Raw genomic sequence first — 26,303 nt, 5'->3', positions numbered from 1 at the left:
AACCCTGCAACTTTCTGTGCTCACTGGCTGTAGCCCTCAGGCTCAGGGGCGTGGTCATCACAGCCCTTCCAGGTCCACAAAGCTGTTACAAGTCCAGAAGCTGCCACCTGGCCTGTGGGCCAGGCTGCTCCCGTTCAGATCACCCAGTGGCAGCCGGGCACAGTCCTTCAGTCTGTCTCCAACCCGCGGAGGGGCTGCCCCTCAGTAATAGTTTCTTGTTTTGTATGGAGGAGTGAATGAATAAGTGAGAGAATGAATGAATGAACGAACGAAGAATGAATGAACCAACAAGCAAGACAGGAATGAGTCTGAGTGGGGGTCCCGCCCCCCAGGAAGATACCCGGCCAGATACCGGCTCGCCCAGGTCACTCTGCCCGCACACCCTCAATACCCTCTTTTCTAGGGGGCGGTAAGCTCTTGAGAGCTCTTGCGAGTTGCCACGTTTTCAGGGGGGTGCCTCCCGCCCGTGCAGCGCCTCGAAGTCACCCCACGCGCTTGTGCGGCGGCTCCCGAGACCCAGGCACCGAAGGAGGAAGCCGGTCCAAGGCCGTCCATGCGCTCGGGAGCACGCGGTCTTCCGGCTGCACCCCGCGTTCCTTCCGGCACCGAGCGGGTTTTGGCCCCGGCGGTGCAGCTGGAAGCCGCGGAGTCCAGCCCGGGCACCCGGGGCCGCGGGCGGCGGCGGGAGGCTGGACGCGGCTGGGGGCGGGGCCGGGGCGGGGCCGGGGCGGGGCCGGGGGGGGCGGGGCCTGCCCGCGCGGCCGCCGCATTGGCCGGCGGGGGGGCGGGGCTTCGCGGCCGCGGGCTGCCCCGGCCGGGGCGCGGGGCCGGGCTCAGAGCCCCGCTGCGGCGCCGGAGTCCTCGCGGCGGGCGGCGGCCGCGCCCAGGTGAGTGCCGGCCGGGACCCCGCAGTCGGCTCCCGGCTCCGCGGGCCCCTCCGTCAGGCTCGGCCCCGTGGCGCCCGCGCCCGCTCCCGCGCGGGTCGCGTCTCGGCGCCGACCGGCTCCTCTGCCCGCGCTGGGGTCCGCGGTGCCCCCGCCGCGCCGGGTCCCTGCGCCCGCGCCCGCGCCCCCGACCTGCGGAGCGCCCGGCCCCGGCCCGCCCGAACCCCTGCCGCACCCCGGGGCCCGGGAGCGCCCTCCAGCCGCCCCGCGCTCCGCCCGCGCCGGGGCCGTGCTTTCAGCCGACGGGGAGGCGCCCCCATCTGCAGCCGCGGCCGCGAGTGTCCTGAGCGCCTCGGGCTGGGCGGGGTGGGGTCGGCGCGGGAACCCGAGCCGGCCGAGGAGCCCGACCCGGGGGAGCCAGGGGCGGGGGCCGCACGCCCGGGCGCTGGCGCCGCGCCGAGCGGACACTCGGACAGCGCCCCGGCCGGAAAGCGCGGGAGGCTCCTCCCAGGGCCGGAGACTCGGGCCGGGGCCCTGACGGCCCATGTCCCCTGATTACCCGATGGGAAGATCAGACCCGACCCCCTTCGAGAGAAGAGAGGCCGCAGTCTGCGACGGGCACCCCAACGCGCGGCTCCCCGCGGGCGCCCGCCGGAGCCCCCTGCGCGCTGGGATCCTGCGGGGCGCGGGGCGCTGGGGGAGCACGCGCGCCTCCTAGCAGCCGCGGAGGGGCGCCCGCCGCGCGCCGGATCCCGGGAGACCCCGAGACTGGCGAGGGCCCCCGACGCCACAGGCAACTTGAGGGGTGGGGAGGCAACGCCTGGCGCCTGGGAGGCCTTTGAGCTGTTGGCTGACAGCCGCCCGAGAACCCCGGCTGCCCTGTGCGGGAGCTCTCACTTGAAGTCCGACGGGAGGGTCCCCAGTAGCGGCCGGCGATGACTTTCTCGTCAGCCCATCGGTAGATGGGAGGCCGAGGGAGGAGAGCGGCTTGCCCAGGTCACAGGCGGTGGTGGATTCAAGGTCGGGCTCCCGATTTCAAGGTCAGAGGACTGCTCTTTGAACACCCTAGTGGGGAGCAGCATGGTATTCCTGGTGACAGGAGGGGGCTTTGCTTCCCAAAGTCCTTTTCTCCCAGCCACGCCCAGGGCTCCCATCCAGAGCAAGCCCACAGAGCTGGGATGGCTCCCATCTGTTCCTCCCGCTGCTGCTGGGGAGCCACCCCTCGCGGCCCGCGGCCTGCCCTGATGGAGAGCTCCTGCTCTTCTGTCCTGACACGTGGGAGCTGAGGGAGGGGGCAGCCAGGAGGTGAGAGTTGGAGATGTGGGGACCCAATGGCCCCAGCCCAGCTGGGAACCTGTTTGTCTCCTGCTCCCCAAGCAGGTCGTGGGGGCTGGTTTGGCCCAGTGCACCTGTGTCATGTGGGCCTGGCTGGGAACCGGGGCCCACTCTTCCTCTTACAAGCCGAGTGACCTGGGCAGAGTGACTTAAGGTCTCTGAGGTTCAGCCTCTGCCTGTGTAAAGGGCAGTAGTCGCCATGCTGTGGCTGGGAACACTGAGACAGAAACTGCAAGGGCAGCTGGGCCTGGGGTCTCCAGCCAAATCTGAATACTTGGGGCTTGATGGTTGTGATTCCCAGCTCTCCCCTGGGTGGCTGATGCTGGCCCAACCCTCCCTCCCTCCAGCCTCTGTTCTCCCCACATCTGGAAATGGGCGGGTAGATCTGGCTCTGAGGGAGACAGCTGTCAGGGACGCCAGATTTGTTGTGGAAACACACACTGGCTTGGTGCCCTTATGTGATGGGGGGCTGGGGGGCGGCCTGGAAAACCCCACCAGTTAGCCCCACTCTCCACAAGACACAGGGAAGGAAAAGCTGTTTGGGATTTCTTGCCTGCCAAGGGCAGAGACAGGGTTGTGTCAGGGCCCCAGGTCTGGCATGTGGCCCTCGAGGTAAATGCCTGTTAACTGTAGGGATGGTGGGATTCCAAGACCTCGAGGTGCCTACCCCACCCTCTCCCAGCTCAGCTGGACTTCCGGCCCCTGGAGAGTCATTTCTCTGTTTCCTGTTAATCACAGGTGTTTCGGGGCGGGCCGAGATGTCCAATGTCCGGCCTGGGGGCTCAGCTTGACTGACCCTGGGTGTCCGGCCTGGGGTGGGGTTTCCTGAGGGAGGACCCGCACTGGGGGTGGGGGCATTGCAGCACTTCTTCTGCGTCCTCCTTCCTCCTGCTCCCTCCTGCCAGCACCTCATTCTCCATGAAGAATGGGGCAGCAGGGCTTGCCCAGGGAGGCCTCTCTGCCCTGGCTGGGCCCCGGTGGGGTGGGGAGAGGGTGGGCTCATCTCGCTGGATGACCTTGGACAAATCTCTTTGCTTTTCTGCCCTGATTCTCCATCTCAGCTCCCTGTATCCATGGTGGGGCCAATTCCCCGCACCCCCCCCCCGTGGGGAAGGGGGAGGGGTGTCTGCTCCGCTGTCTTCTCTGTTAAACCGGTAGGACACACTCCAGCAAATTCATTCTTTCCACATTAAAAATAGTTTCTTCCCCTGATTTTGTTAGCCACATGTGCTTATTATTAAGAATTTGAGCTTCTTTAGGCAGCACTCCGCCTGCCCACCGGTGACTATGCAGGTGCTTCTTTTCACCAACTCTCTCCTCCGCAGGGCAGCAGCCACCTGGCTGCCCGGGACCTACACTATGCCAGGACTTCTCTGCACTGACCTCCCTCAGCGGAGGCAGCTCTCCTCAAGGCCGCCCGCCTGCAACCATGCAGGCCTCTCTCAGCCAACTTGGCCCTCTCGGGCAGCTCTTCCTGAAGAGCTATGCGAGTGTACTTGACTCTTCTGTCCCTTTTCCTAATCGTTTACTTTCCTGTCCCTTGTCTAATACACCTGTTCTTTATATTCTTTATATATATATATATATATATATATATATAAAGAATTTGAGATTATTAAAAAAAAAAGAATTGGTGTTTATAAAAGGATGAGCAAGAAAGGACAAGGCACCTGAAATCCCAGCCCCTGACACCCTGCATTTGGCGATGAGTCTCCTATTTACAGCCATCATTTCTAGCCACAGGACTCAATGTTACTGATCATTTTATTGAGGACACCGATCCTTCCCATGTCTGACCCCACCGGGGGTGGCCCATGTGACAACCCTTGGTTCCACACTCTCCTCTGTGCGCAGCTGCGTGGACCTGCATGTCAGAGCTTTCAATAACTGGGCTCTCCTATACTACAGCTTTGCATTTTGCTTCTCTCCCCTACAGTGTCTTCAACAGCCTTATAGGGCTCATTTTAAAGATTTTATTTATTAATTTTTGCATAGAAGAACTGGGGTCTAGGCCAGAGGTGTGGGGGGTGCAGGGTGTGAGAGGATTCACCAGAGAGAGTGGGGAGCAGAACAGGCAGACTGACCAAAATACACTGCTGAGGGGAGCAGCCGGGAGACAGGAGAGGTCTGCTGCGCCACATGGATCAGCTCCCTGGCCGGGGATTGCACTAAGGCCATAGTGTTGATAGCACTGAGACTTAACCCCTAGGCCACTAGGGAGGCCCAATAGCATTCATTTTAATATGGGCAGTGATAGGAGGGTGATTTGGTGCTTAAATACGTTGGCAAAGAACTCGGGCGCAGGGGCCTCCCTGGTGGTACAAAGGGTTAAGCACCGCACAATGAAGCAATTCACTGCTTCTGCAGCATGAGTTCGATCCCCAGCAGCCAGGGAGCAACCCACATGGCTCAGCAGACCTCTCCTGACTCGCCCACTGCTCCCCTCAGCAGTGTACTTCAGTCAGTCTGCCTGTTCTGTTCCCCACTCTGTCTCTGGTGAATCCTCTCACCCACCTACGCATCTGGCCTGTGCCCCGGCTCTTCTATGTATAAATAAATAAATATTAAAAAAAAAAAGAACTTGGGCACAGAGCAGAGCCCCCCAGTTATATTTGCCCTCCCCCACTCCATCTTCCCCTCAGGTGTTGGAGCAGGGAGGAGAGACAGACCATCTTAGATTCAGCCCCTGCCCAGAAGAAACTCCTAACCTGGAGGCAAGTGGAGAAAAGGGAAACCTGAAGGTGAGCGCCTTCCAGGGCGGGTTCCCTGGTTGGGCCAATTGGGAGGCGTCAGTCACCCAGCTCTGTTGGCTGCCCACCTACTGTATGCGCAGCCCTGTGCCAGGCCTGGGTGGGTGAGACAGAGTAAGGATACCTGTCCTCGGTCAAGTAGGAAGTGAGACAAGTCTGTGACACACCCACACGTACTGCTCGGCACTTGGCACACTGGGTTGCCCTGGTGTGCGATGGGGTGAGCACGCGGGCAGTGGTACTATGCAGAGCCGGGCCTCCGGGGCAAGCGACCAGAACAGGGACGCTGTGACTTTGGGCCTGTCACTTGGGTTCCCGGGCCTCAGTTTCCCCGCTTGTAAAGGGAGGAGCGAGGCACTGGCGGTCTGGCCTTAAAGGGACAGCATCCCCAGCAGGAGCCCCAGGGCAGATGCGGGGTGCTGGGGGGGGGCCCAGAAATAAGACGACATGTCTGCCTTTTGTGCTCTCTCCCTGACTTGGACACTTTGCGTTTCAGCTGCTCAGCCCGGCCGGAAGACGCGCCCCAGACGACCCAGGGAAGCTTGCTCCCGCTGCGTCCACCCGATTGTCAGAATCGACACTCCTTCTCGGAGAAGATTCTTATCGTCTCAGCCCTCTGCCTTCATTGATCGTTGATCCTTGGCCTGGGGAGGCTGCGCACTCCAGGCTCAGGCCCCGCAGGTTTGGGTGCTGAGTTTCTGTCTGGCTGTTTCTGGCTGAGGGAGTGAGAGGAGGCGGAGCGGGCCGGCCCAAGGGGACTGTCTGGGCATTGCAGCCAGGCCAGGCGGCGAGGTCACCATGTCCACCAAAGTGCCCATCTATCTGAAGCGGGGCAGCCGCAAGGGCAAGAAAGAGAAGCTGCGGGACCTGCTGTCGTCGGACATGATCAGCCCGCCCCTGGGGGACTTCCGCCACACCATCCACATCGGCAGTGGGGGCGGCAGCGACATGTTCGGGGACATCTCTTTCCTGCAGGGCAAATTCCACCTCCTGCCAGGCACAGGTGCCCAGGGACCGGAGGAGGTGGAGGGCACCTTCGACCTCCCCTTCCAGTTCACCCGTGCCGCCACGCTGTGTGGGCACCAGCTGCCCGAGGGGCCTTCCCCTCTGCTCAAGAACGCCATCTCCCTGCCTGTCATCGGGGGACCCCAGGCCCTTACCCTGCCTACGACGCAGGCCCCACCCAAACCCCCACGCCTGCACCTGGAGACCCCACATCTATCCCCACAGCCGTCCTTGCAGGAGGCGGGGAGTGTGGACCTCTGGAGAATTCCAGAAGCTGACCACATTGGGCTGACCTCCGACTCAGGGGCAGAGGAGCCCTTCCTGTCCCACGCCAGCTCCCTGCTCTCCCTGCACGTGGACCTGGGGCCTTCTATCCTGGATGATGTCCTCCAGATCATGGACCAGGACCTGGGTCACATGCAGATCCCCACATAGGACAGAGGAGGGCCAGAGGGGTGCTCGTGGATGCCCGTGGGGTGGATGCCTGAAGGCGGGATGGACCCAGCTCTGGCCTCGAAGTCTGGATCCCCAGGTCCCAGCCATGTGGTCTCACTTTAAACCTTTGTTCCCAGCCCCCAACCACTTCCCCATGGCCAGGGTGGGCCTCATGCCATTCCCCTGAAACCCAAGGACACTCACAGAGTTGACACAATGTGCCCTGAGCATCCTGGGCCACTTGGACTCCCACACCAACTGCCTCCTCCTTCCCTCAGAGCCTTGGATGAAGGCACCCCTGAGACAGACTCCCCTTTGACCCCCTGTCTGCCTCAGTCCTGTCGGATGTCTGGGAAGAGCCAGGTCCCAGCCAGGGGGACCGTGGCTACACCCTGGGCTGGGAGCATAGCCTCGGGGGCAGCTGCTCTGCCCTGTCCCCTCCCTGTGTGACCAGCAGACTCTGGTTGCAATAAAATGTTGCTGCTGGTGGTTGTGCGCCAGGCAATCTTATCCCAATGTTCCCCCTAAAGTCAGACCAGTGGGCTGACTCTGGGGGGAGTCTCTGGCCCCAGAGGGCTTTGGGCAGGGCAGGCCAAACAGGAGAATGAGGCAGGAACCCAGCACGTCCCACCTGCAAATGTCCTGATTCGGGTGTTTGTCAGAAGGTGGCAAGCACGGAGGAGGCTGGGGGCTGTGCCCAGGAAACCGGGGTCTGCTGGGGGTGGGGGAGGACCAAAGAGTGGAAGGATAAACCCCAGGCCTAGTGCAAGGGACCCTCCAGCCTCCTCCTTCAGAGCACTGAGAGACTGTCAGGAGGGAGACCTGCCCTGGGCTGGTGGGGGTCCAATGAGCTCAGGGACTCACCACCTTAGAGCTGTTGAGGGGGTGTGTCCAGGCCTGGGACGCCAGGCAAATGCAGCTCTCCTCCTCTGGAGCTTACCGTTCCAGCTGGGGGAGCGGGGTGGATATTAAATTTATAGGTAAGATGAATTCCAATAGCGCTGAGCACTGGACAACGTCACCAGCAATGCCAGGTGGAGGGTGGGAGTGTGAGGGCACATTAGGGTGATCAGTGACTCTGAGCCAAGCTGGAGACTTCTGCTGGAGCAGAAGTAACGGCACGAGGCACCAGGGTGGAGGACAAAGAGGAGTCACCATGTGGTGAAAAGAGCTTAGACCTCTGAATCCCCCTGAGCCGGTGACTCAGTTTCCCCACCTCCAAAATGGACTCAGTGATAGCTACCTCATAGGATTGAGAAAATTAGGAGTAATACTGATTAGTTGTCATTTGGAAGGGGTTCTGAAGCACTGTGGGGCTGACAAGGGATCCTGGGAGTGGGGAATGTGCTGGGGCAGGAGGGAGTCAACCTGGGGCAGTTTCGCTTGCTGAAACTTTAAGCAGGAGAGACACCAGATCAGATCCAGGTTCTAGGAAGGTCACCAGCCAGGTCACGTGGAAGACGGACCACGATCACAGAGGAAGTCGCTGCCGGGTAAGGGGCCGGGACCTAGGCAGGCACCGTGAGATGGAGAGGGCGGCCACACTGAGGGGGAGCTTGTGTCTGGTTGTGCAGACCCCGTGGGCAGCCTCTTTGGTCCCCTTCTTCCCTGATTCTTCATCCTTGACACTCTGAACCCCAAACTCTCACTCACCCCAGTCTTTCCTGCCTCCAGGCAGATTTAGTACTAGAGGAAGAATTTGACCAGGGGGTATTTTTTCCAGACAGGACTCTTTTTTTTTAAAGATAATATATATATATATATTATTGTTATAAAATATACACAACATGAAATTTATCATTTTTACCATTTTAAAGTCCACAGCTCAGCATCATTGACTACATACACATTATTCTGCAACCATCACCACTATCCATTTCTAGAACTTTCTCATCTTCCCACAGTGAAACTCCATACCCTTAAATACTAACTCCCTATTCTCCCTTCTCCCCAGTCCCTGGCACCCACCATTCTATTTTCTGTTTCTATGAGTTTGACTCCTCTAGGGGCTTGATATAAATGGGAATCTTACAGTATGAGTCTTTTTGTGACTGGCTTCTTTCACTTAACATCTTTAAGGTTTATCCATGCCGTAGCATGTATTGAAATTTCCTTTTTCAAGGCTAAGTCATATTCTATTTAATCACCGTTTTGTTCATCCATTCACCCATTGGTGGATACTTGGGTGCTTCTACCTTTTGGCTATTGTGAATTATACTGCTGTCAACACAGATGAAACAGAACAAATATCTGAGATCCTGCTTTCATTCTTTGGGGGAACTTACACTGAAGTGCAATTGCAGGATCATATGGGAATTCCATGTTCAATTTTTTTGAGCAACCACTGTATTGCACCAAAGCAGCTGCACCATTTTATATTCCTGCCAAGTTTTTTTTGTTTTAATCTGAAATTGTGTCCTCATTTAGATATATCACACAACTGTTGAGTGGAATTTGAACCCAGGTCTGTGAGATCCCAAAGCCTGTATTTGACTATAATCCTCCCTGATGGGGGTGGGCTGTAGACCCTGGTGAAATGTAAAAGCAAAGGGTGGGGAGCTGAAAGGCCAACACCTTCCTGTCTGCAGGCTCCCCCTCAGGCTCGGGGGGCTTGTCCCATCTGACTTGGGAGAGGAAGACAAAAAAGGACACTTTCTTTAGGGCTTCACCAGATGGAAGGGAGCACCTGACCTTGGACCTGAGCTGAAGCCAGACTACCCATGGACGGGGGACCTGCCTGTCCTGGTTCCCCTGGACTTGCTCCCTACTCCACCCCACTCACATCAGGCACCAGCCAAAGGGCCCCCCGGAAACCACTCAGTGCTGCCATGTCAGGGTGGTGAAAAGGAAACAAGGCAGGACCCCTAGTGTGTGATCAACTAAACTCAAGACACCTGCTTATATCAAGGAGGGCTGGAGAGACAGACTGTCTCCCTTCAGCTTCCAGAGCAATGTCCAGTCACCATGTCCCACAAACACCACTCAAGAAACTAATTCCCCAAAGTCGGAAGTGAAGTTGTTGAAGAAATGACAAATGTTACTATAGTTCACTGTTATGGATGCCCAGCATCCATGGATGCTTTCAAATTAATTAATTAAATAAATAAATATAATGTTACGTTGCTTCTTAAGTAAGTCTATATTATATAACATGTTGATATATATTATACATATTGCTGTTTCTGCCAGGTTAAGGGGCATTATAAGGATGGATACATTTTAATCCAAGTTCAAGGCTGGAACTTTCTCAGACCACACAAATACCAGATAACTTCATTCTGGGCTACAAGTCTAGAGAGGTTGGGGTCCCATCTTCAAGTGTGCCTGTGTCCATGGCGGGGTACAGTAAGCTCCAGGATTGGAGTTTTCAGAAATCATTTTTGAGATGTCATTATTGCGCCCCCTGGCGGAAGCATTCCCCCAGAATGTTGTGCTGCAGGCTCAACAAACATCTTATAAAAGTCTTAAGTTCAGATTGCAAAAGGCTGCAGTCTCCCACTTCTCCTTGGCTCCTGTTTGGAACAGAGACACTGTAGATCCCAGTCACTCATTCGGAGCAGGAAGAGCGTCTACTGTTCCGTGAGGTAGCCTTTCTTTCTTTTTTTTTTTTAAGATTTATTTATTTATGCATACAAGAGCTGGGGGTACAGGCCAGAGATGTGGGGGGTGAGAGGATTCACCAGAGACAGAGTGGGGAACAGAACAGGCAGACTGACTGGAACACACTGCTGAGGGGAGCAGAAGGGAGACAGGAGAGGTCTGCTGCGCCATGTGGCCAGGGATCGAACTCGTGCTGCAGAGGCTGCTGATTGCTTCATAGGTTGCGTCTTAATCCCTTGTGCCACCAGGGAGGACCCCTCCACGGGCTGCCTTTTTGATTCACGATTAAGTTTCTTTTCGTTTTTTTCCCCACTTGAGTCTCTCTCTTTTTGCCTTTTTAATTTTTTCCCCTCAATACTAAGTTTTTGAGAGTCATTCATGTTACTATGTATCAGTAGTATATTCTTTTCCTTGTTGTTTGGCCCATCCTACTGTCCTGGGCCTTTGGGGTGTTTCCAGCTTGGGACTATTACAATGAATGTAGTGGCGAAAGTTCTTGTACGTGCATCTTGGTGTTGATATCCAGGAATGGAATTGTTGGCTCTTACGGTAGGCGCATGCTCAGCTGTGGTGCTAACATACTGTCTTAGTCAGCTTGGGCTGCTAGCAAAACACACAGATTGGGTGACTTAAACACCAGACAAGGCTGGGAAGTCCAAGATGAAGTGTCAGCAGACCTGGTTCCTGGGGAGGGCCTGCTTCCTGGCTTGTAGACACCTGCCTTCTTGCTGTGCCCTCATATGGCTTTTCCTGGTGGAGAGAGGTAACTGTCTTGCTCTTCATATTTGAGCATTAATCCCAAATAAGGATCCCACCCTCACTGCCTCACCTAAACGTAATTCCCTCCAAAGGCCGCCCTTCGAAGGGCTACAACAAATGAGTTTTGGGAGTTTCCCACATTCAGGCTACCACACATGCTTTTGACTCCTGCTTTGGAGTCACCTCTTGATGCCCTTTGTCACGTGCTTCCCAGAGGTAAAGAGTCCAACTGCATCATCTCGGCTTTCCTTGAAAGTGGTGGTTACTTACCTATTCTGCAAGTTTGGTTCAGGGTAAGTGGTAGCAAAGAGCCTACAGCTCTCATATGCCAAACACTATTTTAAGGCAAGTGATGCTCAGATATGTCCGGATTCTAAAATATTAAAATGTGTGGAAGGGACTGGGAATATGTGCATTTTTTGAATTGATGGAATAAGATCTAACGAAGCTCTGGAAACTGACAGCTGTGGGTGGAACAGAAGACAGGGAGCCAGCCAGCGGCCGAAGGAACTGCCAACGTGCTGGGACAGCCTGGAGGGGATTCTCAGAGAGCTGGAGGAGAGTCTGAACAAAGAGAGGGGTGCTTGCTGGTGTAGTGGGGGCTGACAGGTCGATGAGGACAGCGATCTCTACGTTTGTTGAAATGCAGGACACGATGACTTTATGAGCTGTTTCAAATGAACTGGTAGGAACAAAATTCCCATTCAACTAGGCAGAAAGCCACTTGGCAATAAGTCAACAGACACAGCGAGCACAAACTGAGTGCTCTGAAAGGGAGAAATCCAACAGGGTGATCATTGGAGGCAGAGATGGCTTAAGGCAGGGCTGATTATTTCAAAAGAGGATTATTAAGCCATGTTTGTACGGGTATGTGCATGATTCAATAGTGAAGGAGAAATGAATGGCCAAGAAGTGTGGGGCTGGTCCAGGAGAGAAGTAGGAAGAAGCAGGGGGTGGGACGAGGTGTGGGAAGCGATGAGGCGGGTGCCGGTGAAGATGAGCTGGGTTAGGTGACTGGAAGGTGAAGTACCTTGTCAGATCCCAATATTCAGGCCAGAGAACTGCCCAGTTACGGGCGTTAATTTTTCTCCCCCTAAAACGGGCACTTTTGGGGACCTGTAATTGTGCATTACTCTTTGCCTTCAGCTCCCCACCAACTGCCAGCGCGTGTTAAGAGCAAAGGGTTAACCGCGAGCTGAAAGGACGGCAAAGCAGCAGGACGCTGCCCTCCACATACCCGGTGCGCCTCATCCCGAAAGAGGTGCTCCGGGTTCCCGCACCCCCAGATCCAAGAGGCGGGGCTCTACTAGGAGCTTGGGGCGCGCGCCCGTGTCCATCGCGCCTGCGCGTCGGGCTCCCCTGCGGCCTCTCCGGCGCTCGCTCCCAGGCGTGCGCGCGCCCGCGCGGCGCTTGCGCAGAAGGACGAGAAACCCGGTTCCCCCAGCGGTCCCGGCGCCTGCGCGCTGCGGGCTCCGGGCCTCCCGGCCTGAGGGAGAGAAGCAGGGAAGATGGCGGCCGTGGTCGAAAATGTAGTGAAGCTGTGAGTGGTGCTTCCTTTCTCCAGGCCGGGAGGTGTTGGAGAGGGCCTGGGAGCGGGGCGCGGGGCGGGAGGGGGCGAGGCGGAGGGAGGGATGCGGCCGGGAAGGCCAGGCTGCGGCTGCGAGTGGCGAGGCCGGCGGGAGACTCGGGAGAAGACGTTGCGCTTCTTTGGAAACTTGTGGAGGCCTGAGGGGGGCACACGGGCGCCCCTGACGGGCAGCCTCCCCGCGCGGCCGGAGCGCTCCTTCGGCTCCCGGTTCCCGGATTATGGCGCCCTGCTCGGTCCGACGGACCCCGTCCTCTTCGCCCCCGAGGCGCCGCGGTCCGGAGGAGTCGGGCCCAGGGCGCCCCGGCACCGACCGGGTCCCCGCGCGGCGCGGCCGCCGACCCCTCCCCGTCGGCTGCCGGACGCCCGCGCGTTGCAACAGGCGCGCCGGGGCTTCCCCCCGGCGGTTGTGTTCGCCACAGACCCGGGGCCTGGGGAGGGGGCGCGGGCGTCGGGGGCCGCGGCCGTTCTCGGGGGATGAGCTGCGGAGCGGGGCGGGAGGGAGGAACTTCAGGGGACCCGGCCGTGGCCGTTGCTCGGGCCGTCAGACGACTGGACGGTGCCGGGGCGCGGGCCGGCGGGCTTCGCGCTGTGCGGGGGCCTGTGCGGGCCAGCTCGCCCGCCAAGTTACAGGGGGCGCCGGCTGGGGACGTGGGGGCCGCCCGCTGGCCGCCGCCTGCGAGCTGGAGAATGGGGCGCCTTGATCCAGCCAGCGCCCCCCCCCCGCACCCCTCCCTCCCGGCGGGGAGTTGTGAACGGGGCCCAGGCCCGTCTGACGGGTAAACCGGGCGCGGGCGGGAGCGGGAACATCGGGGAGTCTAGTTGTCCTGTGTGGCCCCGGGGTTTTGACTGGATGACAAGGCAGAGACTTGGGAGCTATTCTGAGGGACTCACAGCCTCGCTGCCTTTGTGGTGGGCTGAGGGCTGAGCCCCACTTTTCCCAGGAGCCTTTCTAAAGGGTTGCCTTGCTTCTCCCTCCCCTGCCTGGAGCTTTTTCTTTGAGAAGCTTTCCCACTTCCATTAAGCTAAGTGCCTTCTCCTTCTCTTGTGGTTTTTGCTTTTTTTTTTCCAACTTGCTTTCAGCTCTCTCCTGCCGCCTCTTTCAGCCACCCCTGCTCCCAACACTATTATCTTTCTCTCTGATCTGCCCACTCCAGCTTCCCCAGCTCTCTCTTCAGGCTGACATTTCCCTCAATTTAGAAATGACGCTGTTGATCTACGATTTATATAGTTATCCTTCCTGACTCAGATGTTCCTTCTTTGTTTCGCTGCATTTCTCTTTGTTGCCTCCCCTCATCCCAGGGTAAGGGGAGGTTTTACACGAGCTTCACGCTTCCCGAAAAAGAATCAAAGCCGCTACCTTGGAAATCTTACTGTACTGAGGGAAGGTCAGGCTTTCCTAGGTTTTGAGAGTTACGGGTAAAGAGGGTCTTCGCGTGGGAAGGCTATCTTCAGGGGAACCCTCTCCTGTGCTGTTAGGAGTCCATGTAAATAGACTGTGACTTCTTACTTCTCTTCAAAGAACTATAGACACCTGAGGGTTACCAGTCACTGGTTTCTGAGTACCCAGTAATGAGAAACCAAGTCTCTCCTCAGGCCTGGCCGCAGAGGGCTGTGGAGCACATGCAATGCAGCTCCCTACAGAACTTTCCTTTTAAGAAGGTGCTTCCAGTCCTACCGTGCCGTTCTCAGCCTGGAAAGGCATGTGTCACTGGATCATGGTGCCTGGTCTTCTGACAGCTGAGATTATACATGGAAGTCAGAACTACTCGCTCATCATTTCTGGCTTTCGTCTGGGAGAAGAATTGTCCTATTTGTGAGTTCTCTGTCCCTCCCGAATGTGTCGGGATTGAGGAAGTCTTTACCAGGGTCGTACAGGGTCAAGTTAGACTATAAAATAGTTGTGATTGGGTTTGAAACCTTCTGAATTAGGTAACAAGATCTGGAGAATACTGTTAGCTTGTAATTTCTCTCAGTAGGAGCCTCAGGTTCTTAAGATCGCTCACTTTCTTCAGATCCTCTCTTCCCCAACTTAAGTGTTTGAGCCCAGCTTTCCTACTCACATGACAGTTTCCCCACCTTCTGAAATCCCACTTCACTCATAAAAGCTTTGCTAGAACATCTCTCATCCGTTCCCCGAAACCATTTCCAGCCTCCGTGCTCCGACTTTGCAGCCCTCAGCCTGTCTGCCCCTTCCTTCCCTTTGACTTCCCGTGTCAGTATCAATTCCGTCAGCAGAGACAAAGGAGCTGCTGCACTCAGCCTTGTTTATCCAATTTTCCTCTGTGTCGTGAGGACGTGGCTGCCTCCTAAAGGCAAGCGGCTGTGAGTCGGCTCCCTTCTCTCTCCTCTCCAGCCCGAGATGCCTGCCCACCTCAAATGACAGTCATTACCGCTCACTGGATCCAGCCAGGCTGTCTGTGGTGCCCCTGCCCGTGTGTGTGGTGTTGTGTCTTTTGCAGTTGCTGGGAAGATGCTAAGCTGCGTCTCAGTGGCCTAATGTGGCTGCTCAGCACAAGCCCCTTTAGATTTCAGAGGAGGGTTTGTTGGTGTAGCTCAAGTTGTGGACATAAGCAAGAGAGACTTCTCAGCCAGCTTCTGGTGCCGGGGTCTCCCTCTCTTAGAATGTGTCCAGCTTATGGAGTCCAGCTCCCTCAGCCTGTAGCAGAGGAGTCTGAGGTCCACGTGGGTGGATAGTGTCCACATTTGTGGGGTGACTTGGAGCCAAACGAGGTCTTTTTTACTGCCAACTTAAATCAGGATGTCCCAGACACCTTCATGGGCACTTGGGCTACGTGGGAAAGAACTCGCCTCCGCCCTCAGTCTGTTTCTTTATAAATGGGAGCTGGTATAGTTGGGCTGAACACCAGGACTGCAGTGCTCATTAGAAACCCTGAGGGAGGACAAGACCAGCCCCGTGGAGCACCGCGCAGAAGCAGACGCGGGTGACGCCTGCTCTGCGCAGCTTTCCGGCTTTTTAACACTTAAACGTCTGCTCTTGATTCTGATTTCAAATCGAGTCTTCGGAGTTCGAAAAGCGTCTTTTTTTATGCCATTCGATGGTGTGAGAATGAGGATGGGCATTTGCCTATGACAGTGCTCACTAAAAAGTGGGTTCTGAGGAGGTCAGGGTGGCCTCAGATGCGTCCTCTTGACCGTGAAATCAGCACCGAGCATGAGCTGCTGATACCCGCTTCAGGAGAGAGGAACTGGCTTCTTGGAGAAAGCCGCTCGTCACCTGGCTTTGCTCCCTGGAAACGTGCACTTGCTTTTCCACCTCTTCGTTTCACACCGTGACCCTGCGCAGCGCGCACACTTGCCTTTCCCCCGGGGTCTCGAGACTGTGTGATATCGCCCCAGGAAGAACTTCCCGTCTGTTTGGGATTTTCTTGTGGCTGAATAGAACTTCATTGTGTATACTGCCGTTTGGTATATAGTTTATAGTAAGTCCCCAGACCTTGTCGAACCTTCTGCCTATTTGTAAAACCCCGTGTCTGCTCAGCCGTGAGTGTGACGAGAGACAGCGTGTTGTCAGCCCGGGGCTGGACGCATGAGAGGCACAGGATGAATGTTAGTTTCCTCCCTGCTTGTGGCTTAGACTTACGTCTGCTCAGACGCATGATGAAACCGTGTGTTCCTGATGGCGCTTCATTTGCAAAGTGCCTTTCCCATAATGACTTAGCGAAGGGGCTTGGCTCCCGTGAGGCAGAAATGGAGGCAGACAGAACCACGAGGCAGCCTCCCAGTCCCTTGAGCCTTGCAGAGAAGCAGATGGCAAGGGAGAGGGCGAGCTCAGCACCCACCCCTGCTCCCCCCAACCTGTACATGCCTGATTATTGTTTTCCCCGCAGCCTTGGGGAGCAGTACTACAAGGACGCCATGGAGCAGTGCCACAACTACAACGCCCGCCTCTGTGCCGAGCGCAGCGTGCGCCTGCCATTCTTGGACTCGCAGACGGGAGTAGCCCAGAGCAACTGCTACATCTGGATGGAAAAGCGGCACCGGGGTCCAGGTGAGGGTCCAGGCTCAGGAGTGTGGGAGCAGTTTCTTTACCTTAGGCGATGAGCCCGGCGAGAGCTCTCCCCCCTTCAGTAACGCAGCCTTCTTGTAGTTAGAAACCCAGAGAGGGGCCTCCCTGGTGGTGCAGGGGTTAAAGTCTCAGCGCTATCAAGCTACCACCAGTCACTACGGCATGAGTTTGATCCCTAGGCAGGGAGCTGACCCACATGGCGCAGCAGACCTCTCCTGTCTCCGTGCTGCTCCCCTCAGCAATGGATTTCAGTAGATCCTCCTGTTCTGCTCCCCACTCTGTCTCTGGTGAATTCTCTTACCCCTTGCACCTGTGACCTATACCCCAGTTCCTGTATATATAAATAAATAAAAGAAAATAAATCTTTTAAAAAAAAAAAAAACCCAGAGAGGATGAAGCGGACAGGTTCACACCAGTATCTTTGTTTTCTACCCTGCTGAGGCTGTTATTTGGCTTTCTGTGAGCTGTGTATTTTAGCCTAGCCGCTATTTCTGCAAATTCTCCTCCCTCATCTCCTTACTATCCACAGCCTTCTCCACCACCCCCTTGCTTTCAAGGGGGACCTGCTCATCTCAAAAGTGCTGCATCGTATCTTCTAGGACTAGGGTAGGGCTGAATTGAGTACCCTCTCTCTCTTCCTTCCACAGGATTGGCCTCTGGACAGCTGTACTCTTACCCTGCCCGTCGCTGGCGGAAAAAACGGCGAGCCCACCCCCCTGAGGATCCACGACTTTCTTTTCCATCCATTAAACCAGGTAAAGTGCACACCTGCCTGAGTGGGGGTGGCCTAGGGAATGGTAAGAGGCCTGCCAGTCGCCTGCTGTGTACCCGGCTCACCGCTAGATCCTGAAATAGTAAAAGTAATAAGACACAATTCCTCCCTGTGGAGTATGCGGTCTAGTAGGAAAGGCAGGTAAACGTTATGATGCCAGGCGGACTACGGTCTCTTGGCTCCTGCAGCGACTAGCCTGTGGCTGGCCTAGCACTGGGGAGACCAGAGCAGTCTGCTTTCAGTCCTGCTGAGCTTCGTCTCATCCTGACCTTTCCTGCAGACACAGACCAGACTCTGAAGAAGGAGGGGCTGATCTCTCAGGACGGCAGTAGTTTGGAGGCTCTGTTGCGCACCGACCCCCTGGAGAAGCGAGGTGCCCCGGATCCCCGAGTTGATGATGACAGCCTGGGCGAGTTTCCCGTGACTAACAGTCGCGCAAGGAAGGTACCAGATTAACACTGTGATTGATGAGCTTTGATGGAAACCAGCCTCCTTTTCATCAGAGATCCACCTAGGAGCGAGGAAGGGGAATCGGGCCAGGAGGCAGACTGTGGGAGTTCTGCTTGCTCATTCCCTAGCTAGCGCTGGGCACTGACTGCTGCCGTCCAGTCTTCCTGGCTCCTGAGTACACACTCTCTCATTCATCTTTTGTCAAAAAATGTTTTGGTGCCTGGGGTTACATAAGTGAAGCAGACCTGGCCCTGCCAACAGAGAAGATGAAATTGTACGTGGAAGTAGTAAGGGCCAAGTACCATGCCAGGCACGGTGCTGAGTGCTTTTCCATCATTTCCCAGGCGGCACAGCCTTAGGCGGTGTAGGTGCTGCGGGGCCCATTTCACTTACAGGGGGTGGCAGCAGAGCAGTTTTACACGCTTCCACAGGGCCCCACCTGTAAGCAGCCAAGCTCTAATTTACATTTAGGACGTGACGTGTTAGAAGGACATAGGGGTTTGGGGTATCAGGAAAACTCTGTGAAAGCGTGGCGTTTGATTTGGCTGCTTAGAGATGGTGGGAAAGGCGTTCCAGCCAGGGGAACAAGACGAGGTGCAGAAGGAGGAAGCCCAAAGCATTGAAGGGAGAAGGAGGGGCTCACGGGGTGCTTGAAGGCAAACAGTGAGGAAGGGGGCTGGAGTGGGTGGCCCAGCTCCCACAGAGGTTCTGGGAGGTCTTGCTGGTCCCAGCGTGGCGGAATTTTGGTGTGTATGTTATTTCTGCCCATCCTAATCATCCTGTCCCCTCAGCGGATCCTAGAACCGGATGATTTCCTAGATGACCTTGATGATGAGGATTATGAGGAAGACACTCCTAAGCGTCGGGGCAAGGGAAAATCCAAGGTGAGGCATCAGGGTGCTGCCTACAAGCCTGGGGAGGGGATCCCGGGGAACAGGCTTCTGCCCGTTTCACTGCTTTTGCTGCCATTTTCCCTGTCCGCTTCAGGAGGCTGTCACTCTTCAACCCTAGGCATCTTGGTGAAGCAATCTTGTTGCTCTTCTTGTCAGGGTAAAGGTGTGGGCAGTGCCCGTAAGAAGCTGGATGCTTCCATCCTGGAGGATCGGGACAAGCCCTATGCCTGTGACAGTGAGTGCCTCACCATTGGGTGGGTAGTCCTTGCTGTGGACCCAGCCCCTGCTGGATATGCGAGGAGGGAGGGCTGTGTTCTTGCTCAGAGGGGTCAAACAGGCCAGGCCCTTGACCTGCCTGCTGGCTGGCTCCCTCGGAGCCCCCTGGGAGGCCCTAGCTCCACCACAGGACGGGTGGGCCTGCATGATCTGCGGGACATGTCTGCTGTCCTCAGGGGTGGGGGGCGGGGGGTTTGTAGGTGCACTGCTGGCAGGGTTGGCCTCAGTAGACGGCATCCGGGTCTGTTGGCCCCAGGCAAACCAGGGCCCCAGGAGTCCAATGCCAAGTGTTTCGGTGTCTGTTTTCTGTCCCTTTCCTCTGACTCACCCCACCTCTGTCCCTCCACCCTGGGAGTGCCACGGCCACTGGGGTTTCTCTCTCGTTTGCTCCGCTTTCCTGCTGCTGCTGCTCCCGTCTCAGCTGTGTCAAGGCCTTCTTCTCATGACTTTTCTTTCTGTCTTTCAGATAGTTTCAAACAAAAGCATACCTCGAAAGCGCCCCAGAGAGGTAGCTCTCGCAACTTTTCAGCCTGTTGGTTTTCCTGTCCCTTTTCCCTCCCTCGTTCCTCCTGCCTCTCTCGTCTCCTGTGATGCTAGCTTTAAAGTCTCTGGAATGGCACTGGGTCGAGCAGGGGGCCGCCGTGCGCTCCACTCTTCACAGGCCAGAAGCTGCCTTTCCCGCTGCTTATCTCCCACAGACTTGCTCCTGGGGCTGCTGGGGCCCACTGCATGGGGTGGCCTCGAAAGCATTATAAGGAGTCTATTACAGAGCCCTCTGCTTCCCTCCCCCGAACAATTCTTGGTGGTCAGCTGGTGCGCCCCGCCACTCCTGTCCTCTCCCAGCCCTTCCCTGCTGGCCCCTGCTCTTCCTGGTCATCGAGTTCACCAGCTGCCTCGTGGGGTCTGCGCTCCTTGCTGGCTGGTGGGGTTGGGCCAGACACTGATGTGGGAGTGTCTTTGATTTTCTTTTGGGGGACTAGCCACCTGGCTGACTCGGTAGGTTACCCCTAAGAGCCCAGTCCCCCCTCCTCTATCCACATTCAGCAGAGATGGCTCTGTGGTCTATGTGGGGTAACAAGAGCCTTCACATTTACTGAGAGGTAAAAAGTTTGGGGTCTCTTCCTTCCCTTCTCAATCTGGAGCTCCCCAGACTATTCCTAGAGCAATTGCTTGTGGGCACAGGCTCAGCCTCTCGCAGCTGGTGTGGAAGAGGAGAAGTGGTCCTGGGGGTGAGCAGCGAGTGAGCCAGGGAAGTTAGAGACCCCCAGGGTCTGAGACTCTTGGCCTGTCCCAGGGAGAGCTTATTGGGTTGGGGGTGGTTGCTTCCACCTCAGGTGGAACCCCACAACTTGGAGCTACAGACATATGGCACTCGAAGATCCTGACACTTTTCTCTGCGACCTTCTCCCCATTCAGTCTGTGGAAAACGCTACAAGAACCGGCCAGGCCTCAGTTACCACTATGCCCATTCTCACTTGGCTGAGGAGGAGGGCGAGGATAAGGAAGACTCTCAGCCACCCACGCCGGTCTCCCAGAGGTCCGAGGAACAGAAATGTAAGCCAGGGCGCTGGGGGCCTGGTCCTGCAGGCCTGGGGGTGGCCCAGAGGCCTGTCATCAAAGTTCTTCTCTTCCCTGCAGCCAAGAAGGGCCCTGATGGGTTGGCCCTGCCCAACAACTACTGTGACTTCTGCCTGGGGGACTCAAAGATCAACAAGAAGACAGGGCAGCCCGAGGAGCTGGTGTCCTGCTCTGACTGTGGCCGCTCAGGTACTCCACCCCTCCTGCCCGGCTGCCCCACCAGGGGCTGGTCCCCAGGCCCCAGCCGGCCATCCAGGTCACCTTGCTGCTGCCCCGTCTCTGACGGTCTGTTCCACCGGCCCCCTCCCCCAGGGCACCCGTCCTGCCTCCAGTTCACACCCGTGATGATGGCGGCCGTGAAGACCTACCGCTGGCAATGCATCGAGTGCAAGTGCTGCAACATCTGCGGCACCTCCGAGAACGACGTGCGTGCCTCCCCACCCCCGCTTCTGCTCTTCTCTCCACAGCTCCCCCAAAGTGAGCTTTCTCTTCAAGGGGAGCCAGCCCCTCCTGCACACCTCTGCCGGTCCCACTGGAACTGTCGGCTGGTGTTCATTGAGCAAGACTGCGGGTTGGGTGTTCTGGGTTCTTGGGACACTGAGCAAGACGCCAAGGTCCCTGTTTTCATGGAGTTGACATTCTTGTAGGGACGCACAATAAGTGAGGAAACAAGGGATGTTTCTTGATGTGCCACAGAGAAAACAAACAGGGATGTGGCAGAGTGTGACTGAGCAACTGATTAGGTTGTCAGAGGCGACTTGTCTGAGGAGGTGGTATTATGTTGAGGTTTGGGTCATACAGAGGACCAGGTCCAGGAAGGGTTGGGGGGAGCATCCCCAAGAAAGGAGTGGCACATGCAGAGGCCTCGAGGAGACAGTGCAGGGTACTGAGGCCAGCAGGCGGGCCAGAGCTTCCTGCAGTGGGGTGCGGGTAGAAGAGATAGGAGAGGCACCGCCAGGGTTCTGTGCTGAGTACCCTGGCATGCTGCTGCAGGAACTCCTCAGGAGTGATGTGGTCTCCCTTACGTTTGAAAAAGATAGCTGGCTGCTCTGTGGAGGCTAGATTGTGGGGGACAAGAGTGGAAGCTGAGCAAGTGGGGGGAGCACTGCCATGGCCTGGGTGGAGGTGGACAGCAGTGGTTTTCTTCCTAGCGATGTCCACGCCTGCTCTTACCTGCCCTTTTGGAAGTAGCAGCAGTGTCTACAGAGGCTCTCGCCTGCCCACCCCCAGTAGCCTGACTGACCCCTTAGTCATCTGCTCCCCTCTTCATATTGCCTTCTCTAGGACCAGCTGCTCTTCTGTGACGACTGCGATCGTGGCTACCACATGTACTGTCTCACCCCGTCCATGTCGGAGCCCCCAGAAGGTACGTTGGCTCCCACCCTTTATTCAAATAATTCTTCTGTTAGTGATGCGGTGGGGCACTTACACAGGAAATCAGTCCTCTTCAGTGGTTTATTCTCCCAAGTTAGGGTGCAGGCACCTAGTCTTTTTTTTTTTTTTTTTATAGAGGCATGTTTTCTTTCTTTCTTTCTTTCTTTCTTTGTTTTGTTTATACAAGCACTGGGTACAGTCAGAAGCGCGGGAGGGTGAGAGAATTCACCAGAGCCAGAGCAGGGAGCAGAGCAGGCAGAAGGACCGAAGTACACTGCTGAGGGGAGCAGCGGGCGGCAGGAGAGGTCTGTGCGCCATGCGGGACCCTCCTCCGGTGGCTGGGAAGCAGCCGGGGATCGAACCGGTGCCACAGAGGCCGCGGGCAGCTTCGCAACCCAGCGCTCAACCGCTGAGCCACTGGGGAGGCCCAGGCACCTAGTCTTGACTCAGTGGAATGCTCTCATAGCATTTCGTCCTGGGAGTTTAACGTTTGCGCGTTATCACTGGTCACACACACACACAGAAAAACCGGAGAGTGCGCAGACACCAAGCAGACGCGTGCACCACAGGAGTGATCTGTCCCCTTCAGGAGCTGGTGATGGGGAACTTCGCTCTCAGCTCGCTGAACTTGGCCGGGCTGTGTCCTTTCTCCCTGCTACCTGTTCTGGAGGGAGTCGGCGTGCTCCCCTGCCACCCTTGTCTCCTGCAGTCTGATTCCCCGGCAGCTTACCTGGTGATGCTCTAGGTCTAGGAAGGCCCTTCAGGAAGCCAGTGGAGCCATCAAAATTCGGCTGTCTCTCTACAAGTCTTCTGGCCGTATTTCCATGCCAAAGCCCCCTTCTATAGAAATGTGGGGGCTTGTGCGTGCACAAAGCACGTGGGTCAGCGTGACTGACCAGAGAAAGTGGCTCCCTGCGTATAAGCTGACAGCAACATAGGCTGAGCTCTTCATCCCTCAGAGAAGGCAGCCTAGGCAGTCGGGGGGCCTTCAGCAGCTGCAGGGGTGCACTCAGAATTGTCCACTGTCATGCCCAGGTTATACGTGGTTTTGAGAAGTGGTGTGGTTTTTGTTGTTTTTAAATATAAAATACCAGTTTACAGACAAAATTCTGTCTTCACTGTGGAAGGGGCTTCCTGTTGAAGTCCTGTTGGACTGAGGTGCGGAGCTGCGGACAGCCGAGGGGGCCCTGGAGGCCCTCGGATGGTCTAGACGTGGGTCAGCAAACGCTGACCAATGGGCCAAATCCAGCTGCAGCCAGTTTATAGAGCTCATAAGACTAGCAGTGATTTTTACGTGTATGTTTAAAGGGAGTTTGAAAAAGATAGAACCAAGACTGGATGCGGCTCACAGCCTGAAATGTGTCGCTTTGGCTGTTTCGGAAACAGCTTCTGATACCTGCCTGTTGGCCTTGGGGACTAAAAGGACCTTTCACATTGTCAAGTCACATTTCTAAGAAACAGATAAAAAGCTGTGGGTTCTTTCCCCTAGAATAACATCCAATGTTGTTGGATATGATTGTGCTTAGAATTTCAAAGCATTAAGGGCTAACTCTGTTTCTTAAAGAAAGGAAAGCCCAGAAGATTCTAACCACATTATGTGCATTAACCATAATAAACAAGGTATAAAGTAGTTTTCTTGTCAGGGACATTATTTCCTTTATTTTTATGAAACTAAATTCAGGACATGGTAGCTCACCCCATCTCCTCTGAGCAGGTCCTTTGCCTTTGCTCACACGCCAGTGGCAGGAGCGCCTCTATCGTAGCTAGAAAGCTAGCAGAGGGCACCAAGGTGGGCATCTCTGGAGTGTCCCTTCATCACCTTCATTCTCACCCCTGTGAGAGCAGAGTCTGATTTTGTGGTCTCAAGTCTGAAACTGCTTTAAAAAATGTTACCCACCTGGGCCGTCATGCAGATGCTGCCTTGATAAGGGCAGGCAGGCCTCAGAGTCTGTTCTGGAATGGTTCTCTGGGCAGTTAGTTCTTCCATCGCCACTGAGAACTGTGAAGATCTAGAGGGTCCTCCCAGCTCAGGATAATCACGAAACCTGGCTGCTGTAGGGCATCTGCCAACCTCCCCGTGCTGCTTCTGCTCCTGGGGGTGAGGGGTGGGCATGGAGAGTAGCAGATTAGGATGGTGTGGGATCCGTCCTCACCCCATTGTGCTTCTCTGCAGGAAGTTGGAGCTGCCACTTGTGTCTGGACCTATTGAAGGAGAAAGCGTCCATCTACCAGAACCAGAACTCTTCCTGATGTGGCCGCCCCTGCTCCCCGTACTCCTAGAGCCGTTTCCCTCCTCCTGTCTTGGTTTTCATACCCAGCCCAACTTACTCCTCCTCCTCCTCTTGTCTTTCACAAGTCCAGAGAACCTTGGGGTGGTCATGCCAACCTGCCTCTGGCAGCAGCAAACTGGGGTGGCAGCTCTGACCACCCCGGGCCCCAGGCCCTCAGGGAGACGGAGCAGCACACTGCCCCAAGGCTTACCTGTGGGCCCGCTTCTCACTGCTCTCATGAAGTGCATTCACTCTGCCTGCCTTGGGCCCCAGCCTGGTGATCACAGGGTTCAGTGTCGTCTCAGAAGGGGGTTGGGGGGGGGGCCGCCGTTCACTTCTCTCTTGGCTCTGCCTCCTCTGTGGTCTCCAGGCTTTGCTCTTCCCCAGAGGGGAGCCTGGCCGGGGCCTTTTGCTAGGAGCCATGGGAGTGAGCAGCGCCTGAGCTGCGGCCACGCTGCAGGAGCTGTCCTTGCCCTTCGTGCTGCTGCTTGCTTCGCCTTGCCCCTTCCTGCAGGGTGACTCTGTCGCCCTCTGTTCCTGCTACCCAGGATCCTCTGCCTGAGCGGGACGTTCTTGCTCACCCTCCTGGCTCTACCCCGTCTCTGTCCACCCCACCCGAGGGGGAGTGGCAGCTTCACCCCAATTTCTCCTTAGGCTCACCTGGCTCATTGCCACAGGTGGTCTCTGGCAACCGAAGCATTCCCCACCCTTGGAATTTTCTGTCTTCTGTCACCCCTCCTTATTCCCTTTGGTTTTGTGGGGACAGCAGAAGCATCAGGGGGCCAGGCCAGCACTTGGGGGGCCACAGGGAGACGTTGGATAATGTGCCTGTTTTTTAACTCGACGAAAAAGCCTACCTCCGAAATCCCCTTTTTGTTCTTCCTGGACCTGGGCACTCAGCTCCTGCCCTTAACCGAATTGGAGCCTCTGCCTCCTGCTCTGTGTTTCCTGGCTCCTGGCTCTTGGGGAAGCCACTTAGACACCCCTTTCTTCCCTTGCACGCTCGCTAGCAGCTGGTAAGGTCTTCACACCCTGATTCCTCAGTTTTCTGCCTGGTGACATTGACATTAAGTAGGGGGGACAGCCTTGCCAGGACACCTGGAGTGGCCTTCCTCTTGGCTGTGGGCAGGCCCTGATTCACTGTTGCTTTGGAGTTGAGGTCTCTTTCTTTCTTTAGCTCCTGTACTCTGAACATTAGTACAAATAAACGTTTTTACACAGAGCCCTCTGCTGCGTGCTTTCTCTCCGGACTCCCTGTCCTGGTTTAAAAAGCCGCTTCTCAGCTTGCTTCCTGAGGAAGAAAAGGAAGGTGGTGTTTTGTTGAGGGGGTTGGGGACAGGGAGGTTGGTTTTGAAATACAGCTTTTCTCCCAAAATTAATTTTTTTCGCTGAAACCCCAGTATGTGAAACATATAAAATCAGGTATTTTGTCAGGTTTAAGTTCTACGTAAATTCAAGTTACATCAGTTTCTTATTTTAAAGAGGAAAGTTTTGATTAATACATTTGGGTTAAATCAGCATCCTGTTTTGATGGGTTTGGAGAAAATCAGGCTGGACATGGATATAGGGCGCAAACCGTGGCCACGACCTCGCTTGAGTTCATAAACAAGTACTAATGACACCAGAAAGCTAATGACATCGCTGGTTGGTTTGAAAGCCTTTTGCTTGAGGAATGAATAGAGGAGCACCTCAGACTGCTCACCTGGTTTGCTTGCTTGTGTGCAGCTCCAGGGGCTGAGGAGCAGAGGGAGGTGCAGACTCTCCACAAAACCGTTCCCTTCCCTGCAGCCCCCACTGACTGCTGCCCTGTGCGCCTGGTGTACCTCGTTGGAGTGTGTTCTGCCCTTTTTTTTTTTTTTTAAGATTATGCATACAAGAACTGGGGTACAGGCCAGAGGTGTGGGGGGTGAGCGGATTCACCGGAGACAGAGTGGGGAGCAGAACAGACTGAAATACACTGCTGAGGGGAACAGTGGGCAAGTCAGGAGAGGTCTGCTGTGCCGTGTGGGTAGCTCCCTGGTGGGGGATGAAACGTGCTGCAGTGGCTGTGGATAGCTTCATAGGTTACATCTTAACCCTTTGCACCACCAGGGAGGCCCTGTTCTGCGCTTCTTAAAACTTTTTTTTAGAGACTACTGTCCTTGGGGTTTTCCAGAAAGTCTGAAAGTCGGAGTTACCTGCTGGAATCTGTGGCCTGGGCTGTGACTAAGCAGGGTGCCTGGGCTGGGGGTTCCTGGGAACACCACCGTCCCTCTCCTCGTGTTAAACACAGAGAAAGGTCAGGAGCGGGGAGAATAAGGCTCCCTC

At 56.1% G+C, this 26,303-nt stretch overlaps 2 protein-coding genes across 4 annotated transcripts; both read left to right on the top strand.

Moving 5' to 3' along the window:
- Positions 1-850: 850 nt before the first annotated feature.
- Positions 851-9,548, top strand: CDC42EP2 (CDC42 effector protein 2). The gene is made up of 3 exons (XM_037518273.2): positions 851-887; positions 4,862-4,960; positions 5,466-9,548. The coding sequence occupies exon 3, from the start codon at positions 5,768-5,770 to the stop codon at positions 6,407-6,409; it is 642 nt and encodes a 213-aa protein (XP_037374170.1). The 5' UTR covers positions 851-887; positions 4,862-4,960; positions 5,466-5,767; the 3' UTR covers positions 6,410-9,548.
- A 2,644-nt stretch (positions 9,549-12,192) lies between these two features.
- On the top strand, positions 12,193-25,218 carry DPF2 (double PHD fingers 2). 3 transcript variants are annotated; one of them, XM_037517584.2, is made up of 12 exons: positions 12,193-12,308; positions 16,205-16,365; positions 17,031-17,138; positions 17,436-17,599; positions 18,397-18,489; positions 18,655-18,733; positions 19,241-19,282; positions 20,191-20,328; positions 20,413-20,541; positions 20,665-20,777; positions 21,637-21,718; positions 23,900-25,218. In XM_037517584.2, exons 1-12 carry the CDS (start codon positions 12,277-12,279, stop codon positions 23,974-23,976), a joined length of 1,218 nt encoding a protein of 405 aa, XP_037373481.1. In that variant the 5' UTR covers positions 12,193-12,276; the 3' UTR covers positions 23,977-25,218. The 3 variants fall into 3 exon arrangements, with proteins under 3 accessions (XP_037373481.1, XP_037373480.1, XP_037373482.1); XM_037517585.2 differs by lacking the exon at positions 19,241-19,282 and having other exon boundaries at positions 12,195-12,308; XM_037517583.2 differs by lacking the exon at positions 19,241-19,282 and having other exon boundaries at positions 20,191-20,541.
- The last annotated feature ends 1,085 nt before the right edge of the window (positions 25,219-26,303 follow it).

Source organism: Talpa occidentalis, unplaced genomic scaffold (assembly GCF_014898055.3).
Source record: "Talpa occidentalis isolate TD23 unplaced genomic scaffold, MPIMG_talOcc4v2.1 talOcc4.17, whole genome shotgun sequence".
In the NCBI taxonomy this organism is placed as follows: Eukaryota; Metazoa; Chordata; class Mammalia; order Eulipotyphla; family Talpidae; genus Talpa; species Talpa occidentalis.
This window is presented reverse-complemented; position numbering and strand designations above follow the sequence as displayed.